The sequence below is a fragment of the Sus scrofa genome, chromosome 14 (assembly GCF_000003025.6).
Source record: "Sus scrofa isolate TJ Tabasco breed Duroc chromosome 14, Sscrofa11.1, whole genome shotgun sequence".
Classification (NCBI taxonomy): Eukaryota; Metazoa; Chordata; class Mammalia; order Artiodactyla; family Suidae; genus Sus; species Sus scrofa.
In genome coordinates, this window is record NC_010456.5 from 136,656,650 (window position 1) to 136,681,200 (window position 24,551).

General features: G+C 47.2%; 1 protein-coding gene across 1 annotated transcript in view; it reads left to right on the forward strand.

The window, feature by feature from the left end:
• Positions 1-24,551, forward strand: part of DOCK1 (dedicator of cytokinesis 1) — a 545,742-nt gene that overhangs the window by 456,903 nt on the left and 64,288 nt on the right. The window contains 5 exon segments of the mRNA XM_021072613.1: positions 3,249-3,397; positions 15,485-15,570; positions 15,757-15,913; positions 22,080-22,120; positions 23,644-23,734. Coding sequence (XP_020928272.1) covers positions 3,249-3,397; positions 15,485-15,570; positions 15,757-15,913; positions 22,080-22,120; positions 23,644-23,734 — 524 coding nt within the window.

Genomic DNA, 24,551 nt, shown 5'->3' on the forward strand with positions numbered 1-24,551 from the left:
AGGGCGTGGGGGCTGCTGATGGGGGAGAACCCTGCTTCTCTGCCTGGTTCCCAGGGATGGGGCGCCAGGCTTTGTCACTGGAAGAGAGGCTCTTGGTGGATTTTCAAGAATCGGGGGTGGTAACCAGGAGTGGGGCAAGGGGACGAGAGCTGAAAGATCCCCTGTGGCCCAACAGTTTATTCTTCCTTGGTCTCAAAAGGAAAAAAATTTTTAAAGGGCATCCTCTATTTCTTGACATCTACATTTCAGAAGTCACCTTGCTCACCACTGATGACCTGACCTGAGTTCAGCATTAAATTTGAGCAGGAGATGCTTCAGGGGAAATCCATAATGCAAATGCCAAAAGCAAAAAGGGAAAAAGATGAGCCCTGGAGACGCTCACCCAGGCCTCTCTCGCCTTGAGGAGCGTTAGCTCTGGAAGGTTAAACCCCCAGGACATCACTGTAACAGGAGCTCATCGCCCGCACCTGCGCTCCTGCCAGTGTGTCCCGCTTTAACTTAAAGGGACACGTAATCATCAAAGTTAGGACGCCTCTGTTTTGGGAACAGATTTTTCCAATCCCTGTGTTCACAACCACTTGTTTCTCTCTTACACGTTCCTTCCAGCTTGGAACAGTAGAGGCTGTGGGTGACAGACGGAGCCCTCTGGGACACTCCAATTGTGGCTGATGAACAACTCTCTGTCACCATCATCTGTTTTCTGAAGCATTGGCTCTGACATTTTTTAGGCGTAATACATGAAAAGTGTCACCTGAGAGACTGAATATAATAGCATTTTTAAGAGAAGGCTTTGCATCAGTTACATGCTTTTCAGAAACATTAAGCATTTGGGGAAGGGATGAGAATCATGCTATGAAAGCCTTAGTCAAAATATTATTTATTTGGCAAAAGGTAACAAGATTTTAATTACACTCAGATTCCTTATTGAAGGATTACTTTTTGTGTATGTGTTCACCCAATACAAATTTCAGTCGTACATTAATTTAGGCCAATTATGAGGCTTGCATATTTTGTTAAAGTGTCTTTATTTATAATAGCCAAATTTGTTGAATGGTTCTCTCTACAGAAATCTGTGTTAGCTGAGTTATAAAGAAAACTAAATTCTCTGGAGTATCCATTCTATTTCCTAATTGTGTAATGATATTAGTAATATTGATTAGCTATGGGTTAATGACAAAATGTCACCCATAATTCACTCACCTTCTCCCCTGGCGTGTTGGAAGTGACATGGTATCAAATGTCATGGCGTGAAATGAAAATAAATCAAGATTTCTGAAATTAAAGATAAGAAGGCAGGAATTATAAAGGACCACTGTCTTGATGGCACCTGCCTCCAAATTTAATTACATCACCTTAAATAAGGCCAACTCTGCTCTTTTTGAGAAACGGTTTTCCAGCAGCTTCTTTCTGGGCAGTGAGGTAAGGCAGTGGCTGGCACAGGTTGGCTCTGCAAGTCTTTGTTCACGTCCAGTTCTCTGGGCGCTCGCCTGCTTTGCCCCCCTACCTTCAGGAACGCAGACATAGCAGGGTGCGGAGGCCACTGCTGGGATGAGGCAATAGGGCAGCCAGAAACGAGAAAAAAAAAATTTTGTCAAAATTAAAAAAAAAAAAATGGAGATTTTGAGGTAGCAGGTGATACCAAAATTTCCAACAAAAGGAATTGAAATAGAAAAAAAAAATAAGTTAAAAGGTTTGGAGCCTGTAAGACGCCCATCTCTACTTCCTGGGGGACTCATTTCAGAAGCGGGATACCCCAGAAGGGCCTGATGACATGACAGGTCTCTGACCCCTGCATCCGGGTTCTTACAGTAACAGACAGAGGAGGGCGTGGTGTGGACAGCCAGCGTCCTTTCCTTTGCGGAGAGATGGGATGTCCCGGCGTCCTGGAAGATCCAGTGACAAGCGGGGAGGAAGGGACATGGCTGACGCTTCAGAGTCACAGGCTCGGGTTCCAACCTGCTGTGCCATTTCCACTGAACTCATGCTGCTGTGGGGAAATTCACAGTTTCCTTGAAACTGTGAAACAGAGTTCAGAATGGCACCCACTCGAGAGGGATGTTCTCACTGGGGCGGGGGTATAGGAGAAATCGCTGAACCTTCTGCTCAGTTTTGCTGTAAAAAATAAAGTCTACTGGAAGAATTAAAGTTTATTTTTTAAGAAAAGAGGAACGGTAGCCAGCTTGCAAAATTATGCTGAGGATGCAATGAGACTTTTTTTCTTCGAGGCATGCCATGTGGTCGTCCTTAGTAAGTGTTCCTAATCTCATAAACTTCTTTATTATTATTCATAGTGGCAACAGTATTTGCTTAAAAGCAACTTCGAGAAATCTTTTCTTGAAAGCGTCAAAAATCCTATCTGGATAAGATAGCGAGATAAAGTTAATGAAATCGTTATTTAAATAAGCATTTTCCCATCAAATAGTAAGTCAGAGAAGGCAGAATCCTTTCAGTTCCCCAGCTTCATTTGCTGAGGTCTGGCTTTGATTTCCTTGATAACCGTCATTCCGATGTCACAGAAATCATTCTACCTCATTCACAGAGATGCGAAACAATAAGCTCTTTTTCTTAGGATGCTGGAGACAGAAGCAGCCAAGAGACCTCCTCCCTGAACTCCTTCCCCCCCCCCTTTTTAATTTTATGGCCTCGCTCATGGCATAGGGAAGTTCCCGGGCTAGGGACTGAATCCAAACCACAGCTGTCCCCTATACCACGGGTGCAGCAGTGCTGGATGCTTAACCCACTCCACTGGGCTGGGGACAGAGCCCACACCTCTGCAGCAGCCTGAGCTGCAGTCAGATTCTTAACCCACTGTGCTGCAGTGAGAACTTCTCCTTACTCCTTGACTTAATCAGCTCTTGTACCTTGTCCACAAAAGGAGATGCCCAAAAGGGCCTGGTATCCCAGCCCAGCTCTTTTCAAACCTGGGTTCACCCATTAGCTGCCCACACCCCCAATGTGTGTGATTGAACTGTGTGTGTTTATCATCTGCAACAGACACGCCATGCCCGGAGGCCTTATGTTGGATGTGTTTTTAATAGCCTCATTTACAGCATTGAAACACAGTCTGCTTTTTATACCAAAAGCTGGACACACTCAAAATTGTTGCCTACAGGTGAGAAATGGAGCCACTTTCCCGAGGCCCCAGCCTTCAAAATCACGGCAATCTGTGTAGTTTTGTCTTGTCCATTGAAACCCACTTGAGAATCCTTGTTAAGAGCTTTCTGAGCAAGGCCTTTCTTGTCTTCAAGGTCAACACAAGATAAAGTTCATCCCGGAAATGGTTGGCCCAATGTTAGAAATGACGCTTATCCCTGAGACGGAGCTGCGCAAAGCCACCATCCCCATCTTCTTTGACATGATGCAGTGCGAATTCCATTCCACCCGAAGCTTCCAGATGGTAAGCGCGTGGGTGTCGGGACGGGGCCTGGAGAGACGAGGGCAACGGCAGGAAGCCTGGAGGCAGACTCAGGTGTCCAATAGGGACACGGCGTTCCCTGCAGCCTAAGGGAGAAAAGTCCTAGACTTTGCTGATGGGAAAAGCCCATGACCCTTCGCGAGGCTTCTTCTCCAGTTTGAGGCAGGATGGTTCTCCATTTTTAGCTCTTTTTACTTACTTTTATCTGGATGGACTTACACAGTAAAACTGGATCAAAGCGTCTCTTTCGGCCTCCTTCGTAGGCGCGTTTGATCCGATGTTGCTGTATTCGCGCAGTCTGGCTGCTGCTGGCTGAGTGCGGTTATTTTTAAGTCTAAAGTCTTCGCCTTTTTCTTCTGAGTGTGTGTCATGGTCTTTTTACCTGTGCTGTGGGACTGATGAGATTCCCTGAAGAACGTGTATGTAAAGTGCTCGAAACAGACTGTGTACCCCAGTAGAGCGGCATCGGAGTGACTTGGGAGTTCCCCCGGTGGCTCAGCACACTAAGACCCTGACTATCCATGACAGCGTGGGTTCCATCTCTGCCCTTGCTCGGTGGGTGTAAGCATCCAGTCGCCGCAGCATAAGTCACAGATGTGGCTCAGATCTGGTGTTGCCGTGGCTACGGCCCAGGCCGGCAGCTGCATCTCTGACTCCACCCCTCGGCTGAAAAAGGAAAAAAAAAAATCTGAATAATTTGTGTTATGAAAAGTACCAAAATCTCTTTCCTTGGAGTCCATGGGAACAAGTGTGGTGTTTGGGGATGTCTGGGTGGGTACACACCACACACACAAGCCCACACACGTGCACATGCTGGGGGTTTCTCCCTTGTGTAGTAATGGTTAGGTTACAGTACTTTGCAGGAGGCAAGAGGTGAACCCAATGATAGGAGGTCCTCTAAGTCAGAAGCTACCTCTGCGAAAATAGAGTAGTCATTCAGAGGTGTTCATGGACTCAGCGTTTGACATAGATCTGGGGGATTTTGAGAGAAATTCCTAGAGTGAGCGGGCATCAAAACTTCATCCATCGGGGTGACATGATTTTAGTGGGGTTGAATATTTAAAGAGTAGGTTTTCCTTCTCACCTCTGTCCAGTCTTAGGGTTTGAAGCGTCCGCACAGTTTAATCGGTCGCTCTTTGTCACTGTTGCATGAAGGCAGTGGCTGTGAAAAACAACCTTGCTATTTCCCAGAACAAAAAACAGATACGAAGCTCAAAGAAGCCCCTCTCTGTGAATAGGGTGGACTTGCGACCCTGAATTCAGGCAGACCCTGAAGCCCTGCTGGACCGGGTCCTACTGGGTCTTGAGCAAATCACTTATCCTAATGTGTCCAGCTCGGAGCTGTGAAGCGGGTATGAAATAGCATCTAGTGGAAAGAGCGCTTGTAAGCTGTGAATAAAATCCATCCTGCAAGCCTACCCTTCATTCTTTTTTCTTCCTTCCTTCCTTCCTCGAACCTTCATTTTGGGTGAGGAAGATTTCCTCACATTTATTTACTCCTGAAATTCAAGAGACTCTTTTGATTTGTCTTGTTTTTGTTTTGCTTTTTAGGGCCGCGCCTGCACATGGAGGTTCCCAGGCTAGGGGTTGAATCGGCACTACAGCCGCCAGCCTATACCACAGCCACAGCCACGCAGGATCCAAGCCGAGTCTGTGACCTACACCACAGCTCATGGCCACGCCGGATCCTTAACCCACGGAGTGAGGCCCGGGATCGACCCCGCATCCTCATGGATACAAGTTGGATTCGTTGCCACTGGGCCGCAATGGGAACTTCTAAAGAGACTGTTTTGAAAGAGCAGCTGGTTTTGTTTCTCTGTTGCACGTCAGTCTTTGTACCTGTCTAATGCGATGTTGTAAAACACTGTCCCACGTTCGTTAGCCTTGCTCTTTCTGTTGGTCTGTGTATCAGAAACACGTTCCCGGGTGTAGTTACCATGACTTGAATGATGGCGTGCCATTCCAGAGAACGACTTGGCTCATCCTTTCTGAGTCACCCCCTTTAGTTGGGCACTTAGGTTGTTTGGAGCTTTTCACTGCCATGAATACTTGCGCCGTGAACATGATTCATGCATGGAGCTGGAATGTCTCGTGAAAGTTTTCCTGCTATACCTTCTCAAAAACGCGACTGAGGATTCAAAATACTTTTTGTGACTTTTGACATTCCTACCAAATTGTGTGATCTTATTGCCTTAAGATCTGACCCATCTCCACTGCTGCTGGCGCTAAATCATGGCCCTGTCTCCCTGCTGACTCACCAGACCTAGGAAGTATAATGTAAAATGCTCTTCCCTAAGCTGAAAATACATCCGATGTTTTAAATGTTATATGAATCAAGGCTCAAAGAAAGATCTTATGAGAAGATGCTAGTAAGTTAAAGAATCAGGTAAAGGAGAAAAATGTATGTATATGGATAAATGTTTCTAGCCCAGGAAGGTATGCTCAAAAGCCTTTAAAATATGTCATTTGTCACTCTTTTAAGGAGTCTTTTGGTCAAAATAAGGGCCGTTGGAACAGAGATGAGAATGAGCGTTTGCTTTCTGAATTTTCCTTCTTTCGACCATTCTTCTTATCTCATTCCTATTTCACTAGAGTTTTGTTTGGTTTTGGTTTTGTGTTCGAGGGGGTTTTATGGTTGTGCCTGTAGTATACAGAAGTTCCTGGGCCAGGGACCAAACCCATGCCACAGCACTGACAAGGCTGGATCCTTAACCTGCTGAGCCGCCGGAGAATACCCACCAGAGTTTTACAGTATCTTACAGCAATCTCCTGCACAGAGGACCGCCCATTCCCCAGTTCAAAAGGTTCTCGGGTTTCTTAGCAAACCGCCCAAAGTGGACCAGAGTCACTGCATTTTTGCCTCCATCCTCGACAGGCTGTGCTTCGTTGGTTGGTGGCTTCAGAATCTGCCAACATCAGGAGACCGCTTTCCAGAAAGCCTACCTGCTCCAGTGATACTATCAAGTAGTTGTGCCCATGCAGTCCCACCTGCCAACAGGTCCCCCAGCCCCACACATGCCCCCCTGGGCTAAGGGCAGGGAAAAACACAAACATGGAGGAACATCCAGGTCCACACAAAGAACCCGCATTCTGGGGAAGCACAAGCAGCCTTGAGTTTTCTGGTCAGACTCACTGGCCCTTGGAGTTCCCACTGTGGTGCAGTGAGTTAAGTCTCCAGCTGCAGCAGCTCAGGTCACTGAGGAGGCGTGGGTTCAGCCCCCAGCCCAGCACAGGCGGTAGAAGGATCCTGAGTTGCTGCAGCTTTGGCATAAGTTGCACCTGCAGCTTGGATTTAATCTCAGGCCCAGGAACTTCCATATGCCCCGGGTGTGGCCAGAACATTAAAAAAAAAAAAAAAAAGAATTCTTTTTTCATGGGCCTTTGTTCATGGGCATTGTATCTGCTTGCACCTTCACAGACATGTGGTAGGACAACCAAAGGTAAAATCAAGGCAGGAGAGCTTAAACTTGTGAGCCAAACCTCTCTGATATGTTCATCGGTGCTTGTGAATCAACACACCGTCGGTTTCCTTCCCTCTGGGATATGTCCGCTTATTTTCTCCATCAGTCTGCCAGCCTCCCAGGGGAGGTGGCGTGCCATCCTTCCCCGATCTGCTGCTTGCCTGTTGTCCCCGTTTCTGCTAGAGGCTCCCGGTCATTCGGTCCATGGGTGCCATCCCCTGGCGTTGCCTTGGGTCATTCTTGGTCTCCATGGTGGGATGTGATGACTGGTCAGTTCTTTCTCTGTCTCATCCTCAGTGTCCTCCTGCTTTGCTCAGCCCCTCTTCAGGGCTCTGCTGGACCACAGCATTCGTCTCTTGACTTGCTGTTTTTTGCTTTGCTTTTCTTTTTTAGGCCCACGCCTGGGGCATACGGAAGTTCCCAGGCTAGGGGTTGAATCAGAGCTACAGCTGCACAGCTCACAGCAACGCTGGATCCTTAACCCACTGAGCAAAGCCAGGAATCAAACCAGCTTGATCCTAGTCAGCTTCATTACCACTGAGCCACGAAGGGAACTCCCTTGACTTGCTCTATCTTTTCTAACTCCTTTCCATTCTCGGCTCAACTCCCGTCCTCCATGTCTGCTCTCCTGAAGCCCAGGGCATGCCCTCTATTCCTTGGCAGTGGTGGTGCTGACTGTGCGTGGCGGGCATGCACACAGAACAGCAGGACACAGCCGTCCTTGCCTCCATCCAGGGAGCTCGTAGGATGCAGCTGGCTGGCTGGCTGCTGTTTAATCCGCCACCAATTCAGTGATCTAACCTTATTAGTCACACCAACAAGGGCTTAAATTGGCTCCATTTTTGTAGCAGATGTGCACACCTAACAGGGTGAGGGGAAGGCATTAAGGTTTTCTGTTTTCACAAAGCTTGAGTATTTTGAACATAGGATGTAACCTCTTTTTTAAGAGGTCACTGTGTCTTTCAGAGTGGGGCTGTTCAGACGCCCCTGTTGGTGAAATAGGCGTTGTGCCCTGTTGTTCTGTACTCTTGACAATTGGAGTAGAGAAGGGACCAGCTGAATTCAGAAGAAAAATGGGTCGTTTTACTCAAGATTCAACTGCATCAAATCATTATTGGAATTTCAAAAGCATGTGTTACATATTGGCGTTTCCTAAGTTCCCCAGGGTTGCTGCTCCCATGTTCCTTTCTCTGGGATGGAGGGCTTTTCTTTAGAATGTTCCTACACACATATTTCCCCAAGAGTCTCCTTGTTTCTTGTCTCCACTTTGGCAAGAAAGAGCACGAATCTTCTTTCAGAATAAATGTATCCTTGTCTCGTGTCCTGGGTGCTGCTCGTCCTGCCTCTCCAGAGCCCGTGCACAGAGGGTCTGGCCTGGTGGTGGGGTAGAGTAGCAAGGAGCTACCTGTTCCTGTGCCCTCCTGGTGGCCTGGGACACTCTTTCCGTGGCTGCAGGCAGTGCCTTTGCCGGATCCCATTTGCTCTGGGCAGGTCCTACTAGATGCCAATGATCTGATGCAACATGGAGGAGCTTGGACCAGAGAGAAGCCTCAGACGGGGGGACTCCCATACACGAAGTGGCCTTGAGTTCTAGAAACCCTTCCCACCTGCAGTATAATAGGCTTCGTGTCGGCCGCACTCACAGCCGTGGATCAGTGGTCTGCTGGAAGGACCGGGGCTGTAGCTTTTCTGGGACCTGAATGCCTCTCTCCCATCCCCAGCTCCCGACTGGACCCATTCTTCTTGCTCGTTGTTGGTGCACTGGTGAGGGAGGGATGGTGCCTTCTTTGGGGATGGTCCTTTGCCTCCTCCGTGCTTCTGCTGCAGATGTTCCATCCGTGGGAAGATAAGAAAACCACCAAGAACCTCAGCTGGAGGGCCACTCCAGCTGTGTCCCTCATGGCTGGTCAGTCCCTACCCCCTGGTGGCCACTGTTGCCCACGGGCCCTCCGGCCGCCCTCCGTCATGACTCCATGCTTGCTTGTGATTCCTCTGCCCCATCCACATGGCCAGAGGCTCCACTCAGCACAAGCCTCTTCCCTTTTCTCCGAGTGTCCAGCAGCCAGCTGCCCTTGGCTGCCCTGGTTCTCCCAGCCTGTCTAAGGGTCTTACCATCTGGCTGCCCCACCTCGTCTCCTAACACCTGTCCTCCCACTGCTGCCCCAGTGGACATGTCTCCCTTTCCTTGGCTCTCGCCACTCCTCAAGTCATCCCACAGTTGTGTTCACTGCCCCCTTGAAACTGAAGCCTTTGGGCAGAGTCTTGATTGGTTTTTCTTCCAAAGGAGAGACCCTATGTGTGAAGATTGCAAGATCGCCAAGCCAGCATGGAGAGGTTGTTGGAGGCTTTTCTTTTCTTTTCTTTTCTTTTCTTTTCTTTTCTTTTCTTTTTAGGGTTGCACCTGCAGCATATGGAGGTTCCCAGGCTAGGGGTTGAATCGGAGCTGCAGCTGCTGGCCTACACCACAGCCACAGCAACATCAGATCCGAGTTGCATCTTTGACCCACACCATAGCTCATGCTCATGGCAATGCCGGATCCGTCACCCATTGAGCAAGGCCAGGAATCAAACCCGAATCCTCATGGATCCTAGTCGGATTCGTTTCTGCTGAACCATAACAGGCACTCCGGGAGGCATCTTTATCTTAGTGCCTCTTACGTCATCTCCCTGGATGGGCTGAGCCGTGTTACCAGATGAGCCCACCCCTGGCCTTAATGAGCCCCCCACCCCCACCCCACCACCCCTGGCCTTAATGAGCCTACCCCCCCACCCCAAATGAGTGCCATTCTGAGTCTCGTTCTCACTGGCTTTTGCTTCATAAGAAAGGCGTACCTTTAAATTCTCTCCTGGCACCTTTTTTTTTTTTTTTTTTTTTTAAGAATTCCATTTGTTGTATCTTTGGAAAATGCAGAACTTACAGCTGAGAAATGCAGCAAAGGACCATTTGGGCTCTATACCATTCATAAAAATGGGATGGAGAAGGCACTGTGGCAAAATAATGTTTTCAGTCATGGAACTCTTTTCTGTCATCTTTGGGAGGGTCAGCAAAATGCTCCATAACTTCCAGAAATTTCTATTTAGTTGTAATATTAGAACATGAGTAATCTTTGTGTCTGTGATGTCTCTGAGTTCCTGTTTGAATAATCTCTTCCTACTGCCCGTGCTGGTAACCTTAAGCAAATAATTGAATAACCCAAGTGGATGTTGGCAGCTTCTGCTGCTCGGTGGCAAAGCCCATATATTGTGCCCTAATATGAATGTGAGTGAGTTTGGTGGCGATTTTATCTTGTTTATTCTTCAATTGGTTGGGATTTTGTTGGTTGGTTTGTTTCTGCTTTCATCTGAAAAATGATACTTGATTCTATTGTTTTGGATGCTTAAAGAGGAAACATGACAAAAGAATTAGGCTTCTATTTCACTGAATCTTAGACCCCAAAGCGGTCCCAGAGATCATGGAGTCTGGTACATTTGACTCTGAGAATTGTGATTGCATTGAATTCTATTTATAAAAGCCCTCCAGCAAAGAGATGCCCAGACTCCTATGATCACCTTTAACCAAATAAAACGGGAGTCCAGTGTCATTAAACACAGCCCAGTCAATCCATGGTCTCATTCTGCAGAAATGGGAGCAGCCGCACCTGTGCCAATGTTGCCAGGTACAGCCGCCACAGAGCGGACAGTTCCCCAGCCAGGCTACCCCAGGTCTGGGGCTGGGGGCCTCTAGACTCATGAGTCTTTCACAAAAGTTTCAAGGTCACTGAGCTGACTGCTCATTCGACATAGAAGGATGTGGGGATTTTAGAACATGGAGTATGGCGTGCCAGAGATTAATTAAGTGTGTAATTAAGTTTACAGAGCGGTTAAGCAAGAGGAATGCAATATATGTAAAAATATTAGTATGTCTGAGCACAGGGATTAAAGGCTGAGTGATGGGTTTGGGGATCAGTTACTTTTTGGGTGTTGACACGTGAGCCTGGAGCCCCAAGGCTGTGGTCCGTTGCTAAGCGCCCCCCACCCTCACCAGTACTTTGCTCTTGGTTCTGTTATCCTCACAGATACAGCAGGTGGACTTTCCCACTCACCCCTCCAGTGATGCTACAGAGGAGGGCGTGATTCTGTGACTTTTTTGAGTTGTCCAGTTCCAGCTGGAGGTGCGCAACCACAGAGAACCTGCTTTCTCTAGGGCTGGTCTAAAACCATGGTCCTACCTCCAGTCTCTTGTGAGAAGCTTTTCTTAAAAAACAGGAGAAGGCAGCCCTTTGTAGGGCAAAGTGCAATTGTACAGGCAGCCTCAGGAGGTACCTCGGCTTTGGGTCCAGACCACCGCCATCAATTTAGAGAAATCTCGATTAAGTGAAACGCATGAATTTTGGGGTTTCCCGGTGCATATAAAAATAGTGTTTACAGGAGTTCCCGTCGTGGCGCAGTGGTTAACGAATCCGACTAGGGACCATGAGGTTGCGGGTTCGATCCCTGCCCTTGCTCAGTGGGTGAACGATCCGGCGTTGCCGTGAGCTGTGGTGTAGGTTGCAGACGCGGCTTGGATCCTGCGTTGCTGTGGCTCTGGCGTAGGCCTGTGGCTACAGCTCCAATTAGACCCCTAGCCTGGGAACCTCCATATGCCGCGGGAGCGGCCCAAGAAATAGCAAAAAAAAAAAAAAAAGACAAAAATATATATATATCCGATTGCTTAAAAAAAAAAAAAATGCTAGCCATTATGTGAGCCTCCAGTGTAAAACCTTTTGCTGCTGGAAGGTTTGAAATACTGTGAAAATTACCAAAATGTGACACAGAAACATAAAGGGAGCAAATGCTGTTTGAAAAATGGTGCCAATAGACTTGCTCAACACACCAACCTTCAACTTGCAAAAAAAAAAAACAACAACAAAAAAAAGCAAAAACGAAATGCAATATCTGCAAAGTGCAGTAAAGCAAAGTACAATAAAAGAGGCATGCCTGTACTCAGGCTTATTTGCCAAAGAGTCAGAGAAACCCTTTCGCTAATACGCTTAGCTGACCATAGTCCTAGAATTCGGCCTTCTCCCAGCACTAAATAACCTCTTCGTGCTTTATCAACGTGGTGAGCGATGCATGCACACCTTTCCATCCTGGTCCTCCCTTGCTCTTCCATACAGGTGTCCATGGATGCCTGGAGAACGCAGGACTGTTTTGTTTTGGTTTTTTGTATTTATAAATGCATTGTAGCGAGAACGGTAAACTCTAAGCCCCGACAGACTTGGTGCATATTCCAGACCAGGTAGAACTGTGCTGCTGAGCCTCATGGTCTCTCAAAGTGGAGCCCGTAACCCCTGGTTAGCGGTGGCACTGGGTGGTGAAAGCGGTGGTTCTTTCCAAGTTGCTAGAATTAACGATGTTAATCCATCATCCTTACACACATAGCTCCCTGAGCCACCCACCTTCCACGGTATTCCACAGCAACCTTCTGAAGAGTCCTGTATTTATCCCTGGCATCTCATGTTGCTTAGTCTCCGAGGGCTGCTGGTATCAGATGCTTAGGGATGCTTTGTTCAGTATTTTAAGGTGGACACCCTATGGATATTTGTGTAGCAATACTGGTGATTCAGCAAAGAGAGGAGACTACAATGCTTTTACCTTTTGGGCAACACAGGAAACCCTTGCTCATCGTATCCCAACCATGGAGAATCCCGTGGCGTATGACCAGTCAGCAGGCATTTACGAGTAAGATAATAAACCTGATTTTATAAAACCAGCTCTGCATATCAGCAAATGTCCTTCCCCCAGTTTATTTGGACAGGATTGTTTCGTCCTGATGATGATATAACAGGTCACAGCCCAGGAACCAACCGCTTCTAGGATAGTCTGTAAAAATTAACAAAGGCCCCGGCATTGGAGGCTAGCCGCAGATCTGTGCAATGAATCCTGGCTGATAAACAGCACGGGGTTGCCAGGTGTTTGTGCAAATTCAGAGTTTAGACTAGAGGTTTAGTAAAATTAGAATCAGCTGTGTTCTTCTGATTATCATTCATCCACTCTTTTTAGAAAACATTAACTTCATCAGTCAAATTTGATAAGCGGCATCCTTAAGAAGCTGGAGCTTCCTTATTGCCCTTGTTTGTGACAGCTCTAGGTTTATGGGGGGCAGAGAAAACATGCCATTTCCAGAAAGTAGACTCCAAGTTCAAATACCTCCTGATTACTTAGTGATGAGCAATTTGAAACGCCCATGTGTGTTTGCCTGTGTTAGGATAAGGTATGTTTTTCTTCCTTCTCTAAGCCTTCTTTTTGAGTGTGCTCCCTAAACACGGGTGGAATTGAATCATGTATTTTAATTACATTTAGTCTTACTCTGTATCTGGATTATTTGCTCTGAAGAATCAGCACTGCCGCTTCATGTGTGACCTTCCCCTCATGGCGCCATCTGGAAGCTGGGGCTGCCTTGAAACGCCAGCGTTTGGTCTGGTAGCAAGCCCTCCCTCTGTGCTGCTAGTTTCCAAAAAGAACCTCCTTTTGCAGAATCACAGTTCTATAAAGAACAGAGTAAGCGTGGGTTAGTATCAAAAGGTTGTTACTTTATAGTAAAAGTCACTATCCTGAGATGCAGGTGAAAAAAAAAAAGCAACTCATTTTTTCTTCTTCAATAGAACCGTCTTGTCTTTTTTTCCTTGTGTTCCCCAAATCCCTGAACTTCTTAAGCCAAACAGAATCAAAAAGAGAGTGTTTATTTGGGGGAGGAGACAACGGAGCCAATCAAGAAGAGAAGTGAAGGGCTTCACTGAAGTCCTAGCTTCTGTGATGTTGCTGAGGCCTTGATGAAACCAGGAATCAATACTCCTCTGCAGGCCTGTTGGAAGCCTTTGTTTCATCGGCGGCGTGATAAAATTGTGGCTTCAGACAGCGTGTCCCCGTCAAGGTCATGCTTTGAGGCCCCCTTCTTGGATCTCGCCAGCCCCCTTGCTTTCTGCTTCACAGGGGCTCACAGGCAGCTGTCTCTGCAGCAGCTGTGCCCTGAGCGCCCAGGTCAGTAGGTGGTGCCTGCAGAACCTGGTGCCAGCACTCTGGATGTGCCACGAGCAACCTACTGGCCACCCCTTTGCTGGCGTGGTAAGCCCTCTTCAGTGCCTGTTTAACACCAGCTCTGTCCAGTAACTTAGGTGCACACAGCACGTCCAGCCTGTTAGAGCATCAATGCAAGGTGCTCTTCTAGGGGCTCGGGATGCAGCAGCGACCAAGAAAGAAGAAAATTCTCTCACAACCTAAATTCTTATGGGATCCCAATAAAGGTGGGGGGACCAGGTGGCCGGGAAAGCGACGTCCGAGAATGTATTTCCAAGGGATCCCCCAGCATACGCGCCACGTGTGCTTGCTCTGTGAACCCTGAATTGCACTGTTGTTTCTCCAATTCTTCCTTTGCCTGCTTCTTTCAGTGCAGCATGGCTGTCTCCATCTCGAAGGAACTAACACTCTTTCAGCCCCTCCTTCCTACCCGATCCACATCAATGGGCAGCTGCAGGGCCCCCTTGCAACGCCAGCTCCCCCCTGGCCAGAGTCCCAGCACTGAGGTGGCTCTGCCTTGCGCCAGGAGAGGGCGCAGAGGCTGGGTGTGCAGACCCATCCCGACTGAGGTGGTTATTTCCCGCGGATCAGCCGCAGGGTGCGCGACCTCCGTGGAAGCATTTTGGAGATTTGCTCCTCTCCAGAATTGAGAGTTTTCGGGAAAACGTGAGACAGAGAGACTGTTGGGAGGATCCTTTCCCAATATGATACCTTGGAAATCCACCCAGAAGCTTTGGGGATTCCAGGGAAGGCCTGGTGTCCCGAGGCACCTTTTGTTCTGTCTTAAAGGCATTGCCTTCTTTTATTTGTATACTATTTTTCAACCAGCGTGAGGCATTTCCATAGACTCCATCAAGGAATGGCAGCAAAGTGGCCCCTTGCCTGTTTGCAGATGGCAGAGAACTCTGCTGGCAAGTGAAACGGCATCTTTTCCTTTCCAGGAACCCATGAGCTATTTCAGTTGTCACTGGTTCATAGAGACGAACTTGAGGATGCTTGTTTCATGTTGCTCCTTGATTTCCACCCCGCAGGGTTTCCTTGTCTTTCTTTCTCTGGCTCTTGCTCCTGTGATCAGTATACGCATTGAGGAGTTCCTGGTGTGGCTCAGCGGGTTAATAACCCCACAGAGTGTCCATGAGGATGCAGGTTCAATCCCTGGCCTCACTCAGTGGGTTAAAGATCCAGCACTGCCATAAGCTGTAGCGTAGGTCGCATCTGTGGCTTGGATCCGGTGTGGCTGTGGCTGTGGTGGAGGCCAGCAACTGCAGCTCAGATTTGACCCCTGGCCTGGGAACTTCCAGATGCTGCAGGTGCGGCTCTTAAAAAAAAAAAAAAGATACGCACTGAGCTTCATTAACCAGGGAAGGAAATGAAAGATGCCCCCCTGTCTTAGGCGATCTTCTGAAATCCCCAGGGGCTTGGCGATGGCCACCGGGAAATGAAATCAGGCTTCAGAGGCGTAAGGCAACTATCTGATGATCACCCTTGGGCGATTTATGGGCTCTTGCCGCTCAAGTCATGAAATGAAATATCCGCCATGCTGATTATTTACGCTTCCTCTGTTTAATTATAGTTTGAAAATGAGATCATCACCAAGCTGGATCATGAAGTGGAAGGAGGCAGAGGCGATGAGCAGTACAAAGTGTTATTTGATAAAATGTAAGTGTTGATTAACAGTGGGATTTATGTCAGAATAGAGACGGAGGGGCTGTAATTAGACGACAATGAACTTTGTAGCCCAGAAATAATTAAAAAGTGTTAATAATGAAAGCTCTTTTAAATGGCACCTCCGTCAGGTTTCTTTTTCGGAGCGTGATTAACAAGGTGCGTGTAATTATTTTCCAGCCTCCTGGAGCACTGCCGGAAGCACAAATACCTCGCCAAAACGGGAGAAACTTTTGTAAAACTCGTCGTGCGCCTGATGGAGCGGCTCTTGGATTACAGGACCATCATGCATGATGAGAACAAAGAGAACCGCATGAGCTGCACGGTCAACGTGCTGGTGAGGGAAACGTCCACTCTCGGGTCTTCACGGGAGGCCGGAAGCTCTCTGGCCCCCGAGCTTTGATTGGCGGGACGCACTTCCGTCGCTCGTTTCCTTGTCTGTTTCGGGGAAGGAGTGGAGGATCGTTTGCAGACCGGCTCTAAATGTGCCTGCAAAACGATCTTTGCTCGGGCTGTTTTCACGTTGTCCTTCGCGTCGTTCAGAACAACAAGCCATCTTACATTGTAACTAGGGCAGCACAGAGCTTGAGTGTGTCCTTACGAGGAGAGGGTAATTGTGTCCTCTCGCGGGTTGAAGGGTGACCTCCAAAAGCGGTGCCCACATCCTAGTCCTGACACCTGTGAATGTGACCTTACTGGGAAAAAGGCTCTATTGTGATTAAGTTAAAGATCTTGAGACGAGACCATTCCAATGAATAAAGCCAATGACAAGCATCCTTGTAAGAGACAGAAAAAGAGAAGACAGACCCGGCAGAGAAGGTCATGGAAAGAGGGAGGCAGAGATGGAAGTGATGGGGCCGCTGCAACCCAAGGAAGGAACACCTGGAGCCACCAGAAGCCAGAGGGGCAGGAAGGATGCCCTCCTGGACCTTCGGCGGGAATGTGGCCCTGCTGATGCCTTGATTTCAGACTCTAGCCTCCAAAACGGTGAGAGAATGCATCACTATTGTTTTAAGCCACCACATTTGTGGCCATTTGTTACAGCAGCTGCAAGAAACTCGTGCAAGGCCATGTGTAGGCTAGAGTGAACTTGGCTGCCAGCATCCATCCGCCGCCTGCACAGCTGCCGTCACTGGGACAGGGCTGGGTTCTGCGGACCCCCAAGCCTGACATAGTTGTGGTGCTTGAGGAAATACCCAAGGGAGATGAGCTTTTAGGAAGCTCTAGGACAAGCTCAGCCTCAGGGCACGGTCGCTCTTGGGAGCCACGCGACCCCCACATCTGGCTGCAGAGCTCTCAGCATCTCTCTGCATCTTCCTCCTCCGCTGCTCCCATAAGGAGCCAGAAAAGCAGATTCTGGGCCCTAGGGGCGTTTTCCTCCGCTTCCCCTGCCGGTCCCAGTGCACGAATGTGCACGAACACCCGCTTCCCAGTTTCTCCGCCTCCCTCCTCCGGGTTTTACTCGTTGTCACCCTGTCACTGGACAAGAGAAAGATGCACAGCCCTGACCTCCCCCCCACACCCCATTCGGACGGCCTCTAGACACTTTGAGCCCACGGACATGGACTTGTGTCCCAAGAAGAACAGGACACATCGTTCATTCCTGAACATCACCAGAAATGTTTGAATTAAAAAGAAAAACTGAGGGGCGTGTTTTTACCTTCCATCTCCTTCACTGTCAATACTGCGTCTGAGCTTTGCCCTGAGAAGCTCCAAGCTGAACACTCGTGCAGTCCCGGGCCCTGCGTTCTGGGGCCGGGCAACCCCTTTTGACTGATAAACATTTTCCATGACAGCGTTTTTTTCCTTGACAGTCTAATAAGCATGGGGGACCTCCGGTTTCTGGCTCAGTTTACAAAAGGAGCTGGCGCGTTGTCACTCCCGTCCTCACTGTCAGCAAAAGCTGGCAAACTGCAAGTCAACAGCTCTTCTTAGGTTCACCGTCTAAGATCCACGGGGGAAACTGCCACCCCACGCATTGGAGAGACAGGAGGAGAGAGAGAAGCAGAGCTTCCCGGAGCAGAAATCCAGGAGCAGGCATAGCCGCAGCAGCAAGGGCTGGATTCCTTTCCCCAGTACCTCGTGTTCGATTTCAGCATCAACTCACGAGGTGTCCTAAAGGCAAAAGGCGCAATTTGGAGAGCTAGAACCTCAGAGCTGGACTCGGACACACGGCCGAGGCTTTAGAATTAAATGACTGGGATGAGTATGTGACAGGCACTAACGGAGAAAATAGACCTTCTGGAAGAACAGGTAAAACTAACAGAAAGATGGGAACTCCAAGAGAGAATCGAAAGGGGGAATGCCTGTTGGGGTGCAGTGCAAACAGATCCCACTAGGAACCATGAGGTTGTGGGTTCGATCCCTGGCCTTGCTCAGTGAGTTAAGGATCTGGCGTTGCTGTGAGCTGTGGTGTAGGTCACAGACGTGGCTCAGATCCTGCATTGCTGTGGCTGTGGCAGCAGGCCAGCAGCTGTAGCTCCGATTCAACCCCTAGCATGGGAACCTCTATGTGCCATGGGTGCAGCCCTAAAAAGCACACACACAAAAAAGGAGTTCCTGTCATGGCTCAGCAGAAATGAATCCGACTAGGAACCATGAGGTTGCGGGTTCAATCCCTAGCCTTGCATAGTGGGTCAAAGATCTGGTGTTGCCGTAAGATATGGTGTGGGTTGCAGATGCGGCTCGGATCCCGAGTTGCTGTCGCTGTGGTGTAGGCCAAAAGCTACAGCTCCGATTAAACCCCTAGCCTGGGAATCTCCATATGATGCAGGTGTGGCCCTGAAAAGACGAAAGAAAGAAAGAAAGAAAGAAGGAAGGAAGGAAGGAAAAAAGAAAGAACGAAAGAAGGATGGAAGGAAGGAAGGAAAAGAAAGAAAGAAAAGAAAGAAAGAAAGAAAGAAAGAAAGAAAGAAAGAAAGAAAGAAAGAATCAAAAGGAAATGCTAGAAATCCAAAGCACTAACAGAATGAAGAATGCCTTTGGTCTCATCATTAAACTAGACATGGGTACAACCACTATGGAGAACATTTTGGAGGTACCTTAGAAATCTATCCATAGAACTACCACAGGACCCAGCAATCCCACTCTTGGGCATATATCCGGACAAAACTTTCCTTAAAAAAGACACATGCACCTGCATGTTCGTTGCAGCTCTATTCACAGTAGCCAAGACATGGAAACAACCCAAATGTCCATCAACAGACAATTGGGTTAGGAAGATGTGGTGTATATACACAATGGCATACTACTCAGCCATAAAAAAGAACAAAATAATGCCATTTGCAGCAACATGGATGGAACTAGAGACTCTCATACTGAGTGAAATAAGTCGGAAAGAGAAAGACAAATACGATATGATATCGCTTCTATCTGGAATCTAATATAAGGCGCAAATGAACCTTTCCACAGAAAAGAAAATCATGGACTTGAAGAATAGACTTGTGGTTGCCAAGGGGGAGGGGGAGGGAGTGGAGTGGTTGGGGAACTTGGGGTTAATAGATACAAACTCTTGCCTTTGGAATGGATTAGCAATGAGATCCTGCTGTGTAGCAGTGGGAACTAAGTGTAGTCACTTATGATGGAGCCTGAGAATGTGCGAAAACAGAATGTGTACATGTATGTATAACTGGGTCACCATGCTGTACAGTAGAAAAAATTGTCATGGGGAAATAACTATTACAAATAATAATAATTAAATTAAAGACAGTGGCCAGAAGGAAAAAAAAAAAAAAAAAACTGGACGTGGCTGAGGAAGGAATCTGTGAACTTGAAATTTCTAAATATGTCTGCATGTGTATCCTAGGGTCTTGGAATTACTGAGGAGTTACTGTAGGAATTACTGGATTCTCTCCCTGAGACCTGGCCCAGGCTCTGTTTGCCTTTCCATCCACCTGGCTGTGCCAGACTGTGCCAGCAGGGCAGCGAGCTCCGCCCCAAGGAAGGACCTTGATCCTTTGTGCGGGAACGAGCCCACCTGTCACTCTGTGGTCTCGCTGCATCACTGCCTCTGTCCAAAGGAACTGACTTTCACGGCGCCCATGTGGTTAACACAAAATAGAAATCAGTCTTTTTCTTTTCTTTCTGTTTTTTCAGGGCTGCACCTGTGGCATATGGAGGTTCCCAGACTAAGGGTCAAATCGGAGCTGCAGCTGCTGGCCTATACCATAGTCACAGCAGTGCTGGATCCGAGCCACGTCTGCAACCTACGCCATGGCTCATGGCAACGCCAGATCCTTAAACTCACTGAGCAAGGCCAGGGATCAAACCTGCATCCGCATGGATGCTAGTCAGATTTGTTTCTACTGAGCCACGATGAGAACTCTGAAATCAGTCTTTTTCTACAGGAGAGAAACAGAAACCCTTTCAAAACCATTGCCGGCTATGGACCTCCCTTTCTCGTACTCCCTCTGATCTTTAGGGGGATCTGAGGGCCCCGTTTGTGTCCAGAAGGGAGAATTAGCGTTAATGTTTAACGAGGTTTCCAACTTGTTTTAAGCAGGAGGCACAGCCTAGTAGAGGAACCCTGAGGAGCTCTGAAGGCGGCCTTTATCCGCATCAGCATCAGGGTCGGATAGACAAGCTCCTGTGACACCTGAGATCACGGTTCCGGACGTTCGCGTGTGTCGCGCTCTCATTCCGAGATGATCTGACATCATTCTCTTCCTTCCACTTGAAACATCCCGAGTCATTCCTCCAAGAGTCGAGTGCTCTGTTCTTAACTGTTTCCTGGGGAGGTTAAGATGGATCTCAATTTATCAAATTCTTTCCATTAAAAAATAGACTAGGAGTTCCCATCGTGGCTCAGTGGTTAACGAATCCGACTAGGAACCATGGCTGCGGGTTCAATCCCAGGCCTTGCTCAGTGGGTTAAGGATCCGGCATTGCCGTGAGCGGTGGTGTAGGTCGCAGACGCGGCTCGGATCCCACGTTGCTGTGGCTCTGGCGTAGGCCGGCAGCTGCAGCTCTGATTCGACCCCTAGCCTGGGAACCTCCATATGCCGAGAGAGCAGCCCTAGAAATGGCAAAAAGACAAAAAAAAAAAAAATTAAAAATAGACAAGATCTATGGATTACAGAGAAGCAGGAAAACTGGCTTTTTACAAGTAGATGTCCTGTCGCAGTGTTCATGGTCAAGGTCACATTTAATCGTATAAATATATTTTTACCCCCCTGGTCCATTTTTACCCTTTCTCCTCCTTTTCTTATGAAACAGGTAGAGTTTCATAGTGAATATGTGTCTCCATCTCTAGATGAATATGGATGTATAAACATATGTTTAGAAATACACACAATGTCCTCAATTTATCATGAAGCAGAAACCCCCTTGAAATTCTAAGATTAAAAAACAGAAAACATAAAATGTATTCATCCATAAATAAATGTAAGCCCATTGCCAAATTTCCCATAGAACCATCGCTCTTTTTTTTTTTTAATGGAGTTAGTGGAACATTCTAGGTTTTGTGGGCGTACCTCCGCAAGCCAGTCTGCTCGTGTATTAGAACACAGTTCCCCCCAGACAGAATGCCCCTTTGTAATTAAGTAGAATCTCATTGTCACCTTGTAACTGTGCTGTCTTTAATTACTGGCTGATGATTCTGTTGTGTGTCACCTGGCTTGTCTCTGCATCATATCCACGTCTAAGAGCGGTCGAATCGGTGCTATTTTACAGATATAAATTGTTCTTTACAAAGCTACTTAAGGGAACTCTACAATTCTGAAAATCTGAGGATGTGTCTTAGTCACGAAGGAATACAAAATCGAAATACAAGGCCAGTGGGTGAGCGCTGAGAGATTAGTGCTTAATGCTGGGTTGGAGCCTAGACCCAACGGGGCTGCTTGGGGAGCCACAGATATCAGCCCCCATGCTGGGAGGACCACAGGGGCGGGAGGCAGGCAGGAGGCTGCCCACAGAGCCCAGAAGTGGGTGCCCAGCGGTGTGAAGTAAGTAAGATTCCATTTGTGTGGAATCTAAAAAAATGATACAAATGAACTTTTTACAAAACAGAAATAGACTTACAGACATAGAAAGCAAATTTGTGGTTACCAAAGGGGAATGTGGTGGGAGGGGGAGTAAATTAGGAGTTTGAGATTAAAATATACATACCATAGTGTTTAAATTATAGGAAATTTATTCATTAGAATCACCTCCCCCCAAAAATGAAGAGCAATGTAAGATGTTTTTGCATTTTACGAGAACGTACGGTTCTAATTCAAAGAGTGGGGTTCATGTGGTTGTGTTTGACACAAGTTGAACTGTCATTTATTATTTTTAAATTTTAAGTTTTATTTATTTATTTTTTTGCTGCACGCAAGGCATGCAGAAGTTCCCAGGCCAGGGATCGAACCCATGCTATGGCAGTGACCCAGGCCGCTGCAGTGACAGTACCAGATCCTTAACCCACTGAGCCACAAGAGAACTCCACAAACTGTAAATTTTTAATATGCATATCACACCTTTTATAGAACAGGTTTCTTAAACCAGTGTTTGGTTTGATTTTTCAGAACTTCTACAAAGAAATTGAAAGAGAAGAAATGTACATAAGGTATGTGAGCATCGTGCTTGTCCACCACCTGTTTGTTATGACTGCTCTGTGTCAAGTTCATGTCTCAAAGGGTCTTAGAACCACGGGGGTTTGTCTTGTAGGAAACGTGTGAAGGCTAGAGAAGGAATTTGGAGGAGCTTCCGAAAGTATTGTCAGGCCCGGTCCAGTTGGTCCATGTCAACATGCAGGTGTTGGGGGTCAATATGGAGATTTGGGGGGTCATCTTTAGCCAACTCAGAAGCAAAGCCATAAAGGGTTATTTCACAGGGTTTTTTTCCTCTCGCCCAACCCTTATGACCCTTTTGAAAATAGTTACCGCTACAGGAGTTCTGTCGTGGCGCAGTGGAAACGAATCCAACTAGGAACCGTAAGGTTGTGGGTTCGATCCCTGGCCTCGCTCAGCGGGTTGAGGATCCGGCGTTGCCATGAGCTGTGGTGTAGGTCACAGATGTGGCTCGGATCTGGCATTGCTGTGGCTGTGGTGTAGGCCGGCAGCGACATCTCTGATTGGACCCCTAGCCTGGGAATCTCCACGTTGCACGGGTGCGACCCTAAAAAGACCAAAAAAAAAGAAAAAGAAAAAAGAAAATAGTCACCACTCCAACGTTGAGTGTCTCACAGAAAGCTGTATGATCGAATGAGGAACCCCGTTTCCACTTTGTCAGAAATAAGGCAACACTCTACGTGGTCCGTCTATTCTTACTTTGACACCAAATGCCTTTATCTTCTACTGGATTTTCTCCTTCACCAGCCTTTTTCTCTAGGTGATGGGCCATGACTTGTATCCTCTTCGTCTTGTTCACTTTTTCGGACCAGTGTTAAAAATCACCAAGGCCAGAATAATTATATGATCCACACGACATGATGGTTTTGTTCCATTAAGTGTGATTTTCCTAACTTTTGATTTCTAGGACTTTTTAAGTTTCCCCTTTAAAAACAGTACCATATGAATATAAGAAAATTTGGGAAAAACAACCAGTTTCCTTTTATTCCAAAATGTAGGTTGCTTTATATCAGAAAGCATCCTTTATTTCTTTATGGCGTAGAAATTCTTTTGATCCCATTCACTGTGATCATTGGAGCTTTTTATTCTCACGGATTTGTGTTTTTATGGATGTGTGTGTGTGTGTGTGTGTTTGGACTCAATGGAAATGTAAGAAATCACAAACTTGGTGTGATCTCATTTCAAATGTATGAAGAAAACTCTAGAAAAGATGAGAAAGAATGAGAAACGCTGAAGTGCAAGTCTACCTTCTTTTGCCATCATCATTTTTGTCCTGAAAAGAGAAGTCTTAAATTACATATATCTATATCTATTGTGTGCTAGTCTTGTTGGTTGTTCTTAGTGCTTTGTGTACCGGAAGCTTCCAAGACCCTATGAATTGTAAACATTGTAAATAGAAAGTGCAGATACAATTTACTGTTGAAGGTGTTTATTCGGAATTCTCAGACGAATTCTCAGAATTCTCAACACGAATTATTTGGTGATGTTTGAAGAATGCGCCTTTATTTTATTGTCTCAGGTATCTGTACAAGCTATGTGACCTGCACAAAGAGTGTGATAACTACACGGAAGCGGCTTATACCTTGCTCCTCCACGCAAAGCTTCTAAAGGTAGTAAAAATCACCATATACTTTTATGGTCCTGTCGTTATAAATTATAAGAGCATAAAATTTGATTTTCCCATGACAAATTTTAGGAAACCTATAACTTAAGATTTTATGGATATTGACTCAACGCAATGGCATAAACAAAGATAGTTAGGAAGTACTTTGATTATAGATTTGACCCTACCAAAAGCAAGGTTAACAAGATGATAGAGCAAGGTACCACGAAGCATCTTAACACCCATCCCTGGTCTAGCAGCTCACACTGAGTTAGAGATGCTCTGATTCCTTATTCCTGCCCACAGGACTCAGTAATAGTGGAAGGCGACCTCACTAAGAGGGAATTTCTGTTGTGGGACAGCTTAGAGAGAGGGTGACACCCCTCAGCATCTTGGCAAAGAGCGTGGGGACCAGCTCATGGCTTCTCTCTCCGTGAGTTTGAGGCACTCCATTGAGATGTCCTGCAGGTCCATCAGCTCATGTCAGACCTCCCACCTGAATCTTCTGGAGGGTGTTCCTCCTGAGCACAGGTGTGGCACGACAAATTTCCTCTCCAGTGATTCCTTTGATGTGCAGATAACTTTGGACATTGGTGTGGGGGGGGCGTAATCTAGTCATGCTCTCCCCCATGTCCCGTTTCATCCCAGTTAGTCATCCAGGGTGGACCCACAGTAAATACCTGGGTCGATGTTCTTATTGATGGGTGGAAAGATGGAAGTGTGAGTGGACAGCCATGTAGGTGGATGGATGGACATGTGGGTAGAGGAGTAGAGGAGGAACTGCTGTCCACCTCCAGTTGTATGTTTGAAAGTTCTAACAAGTC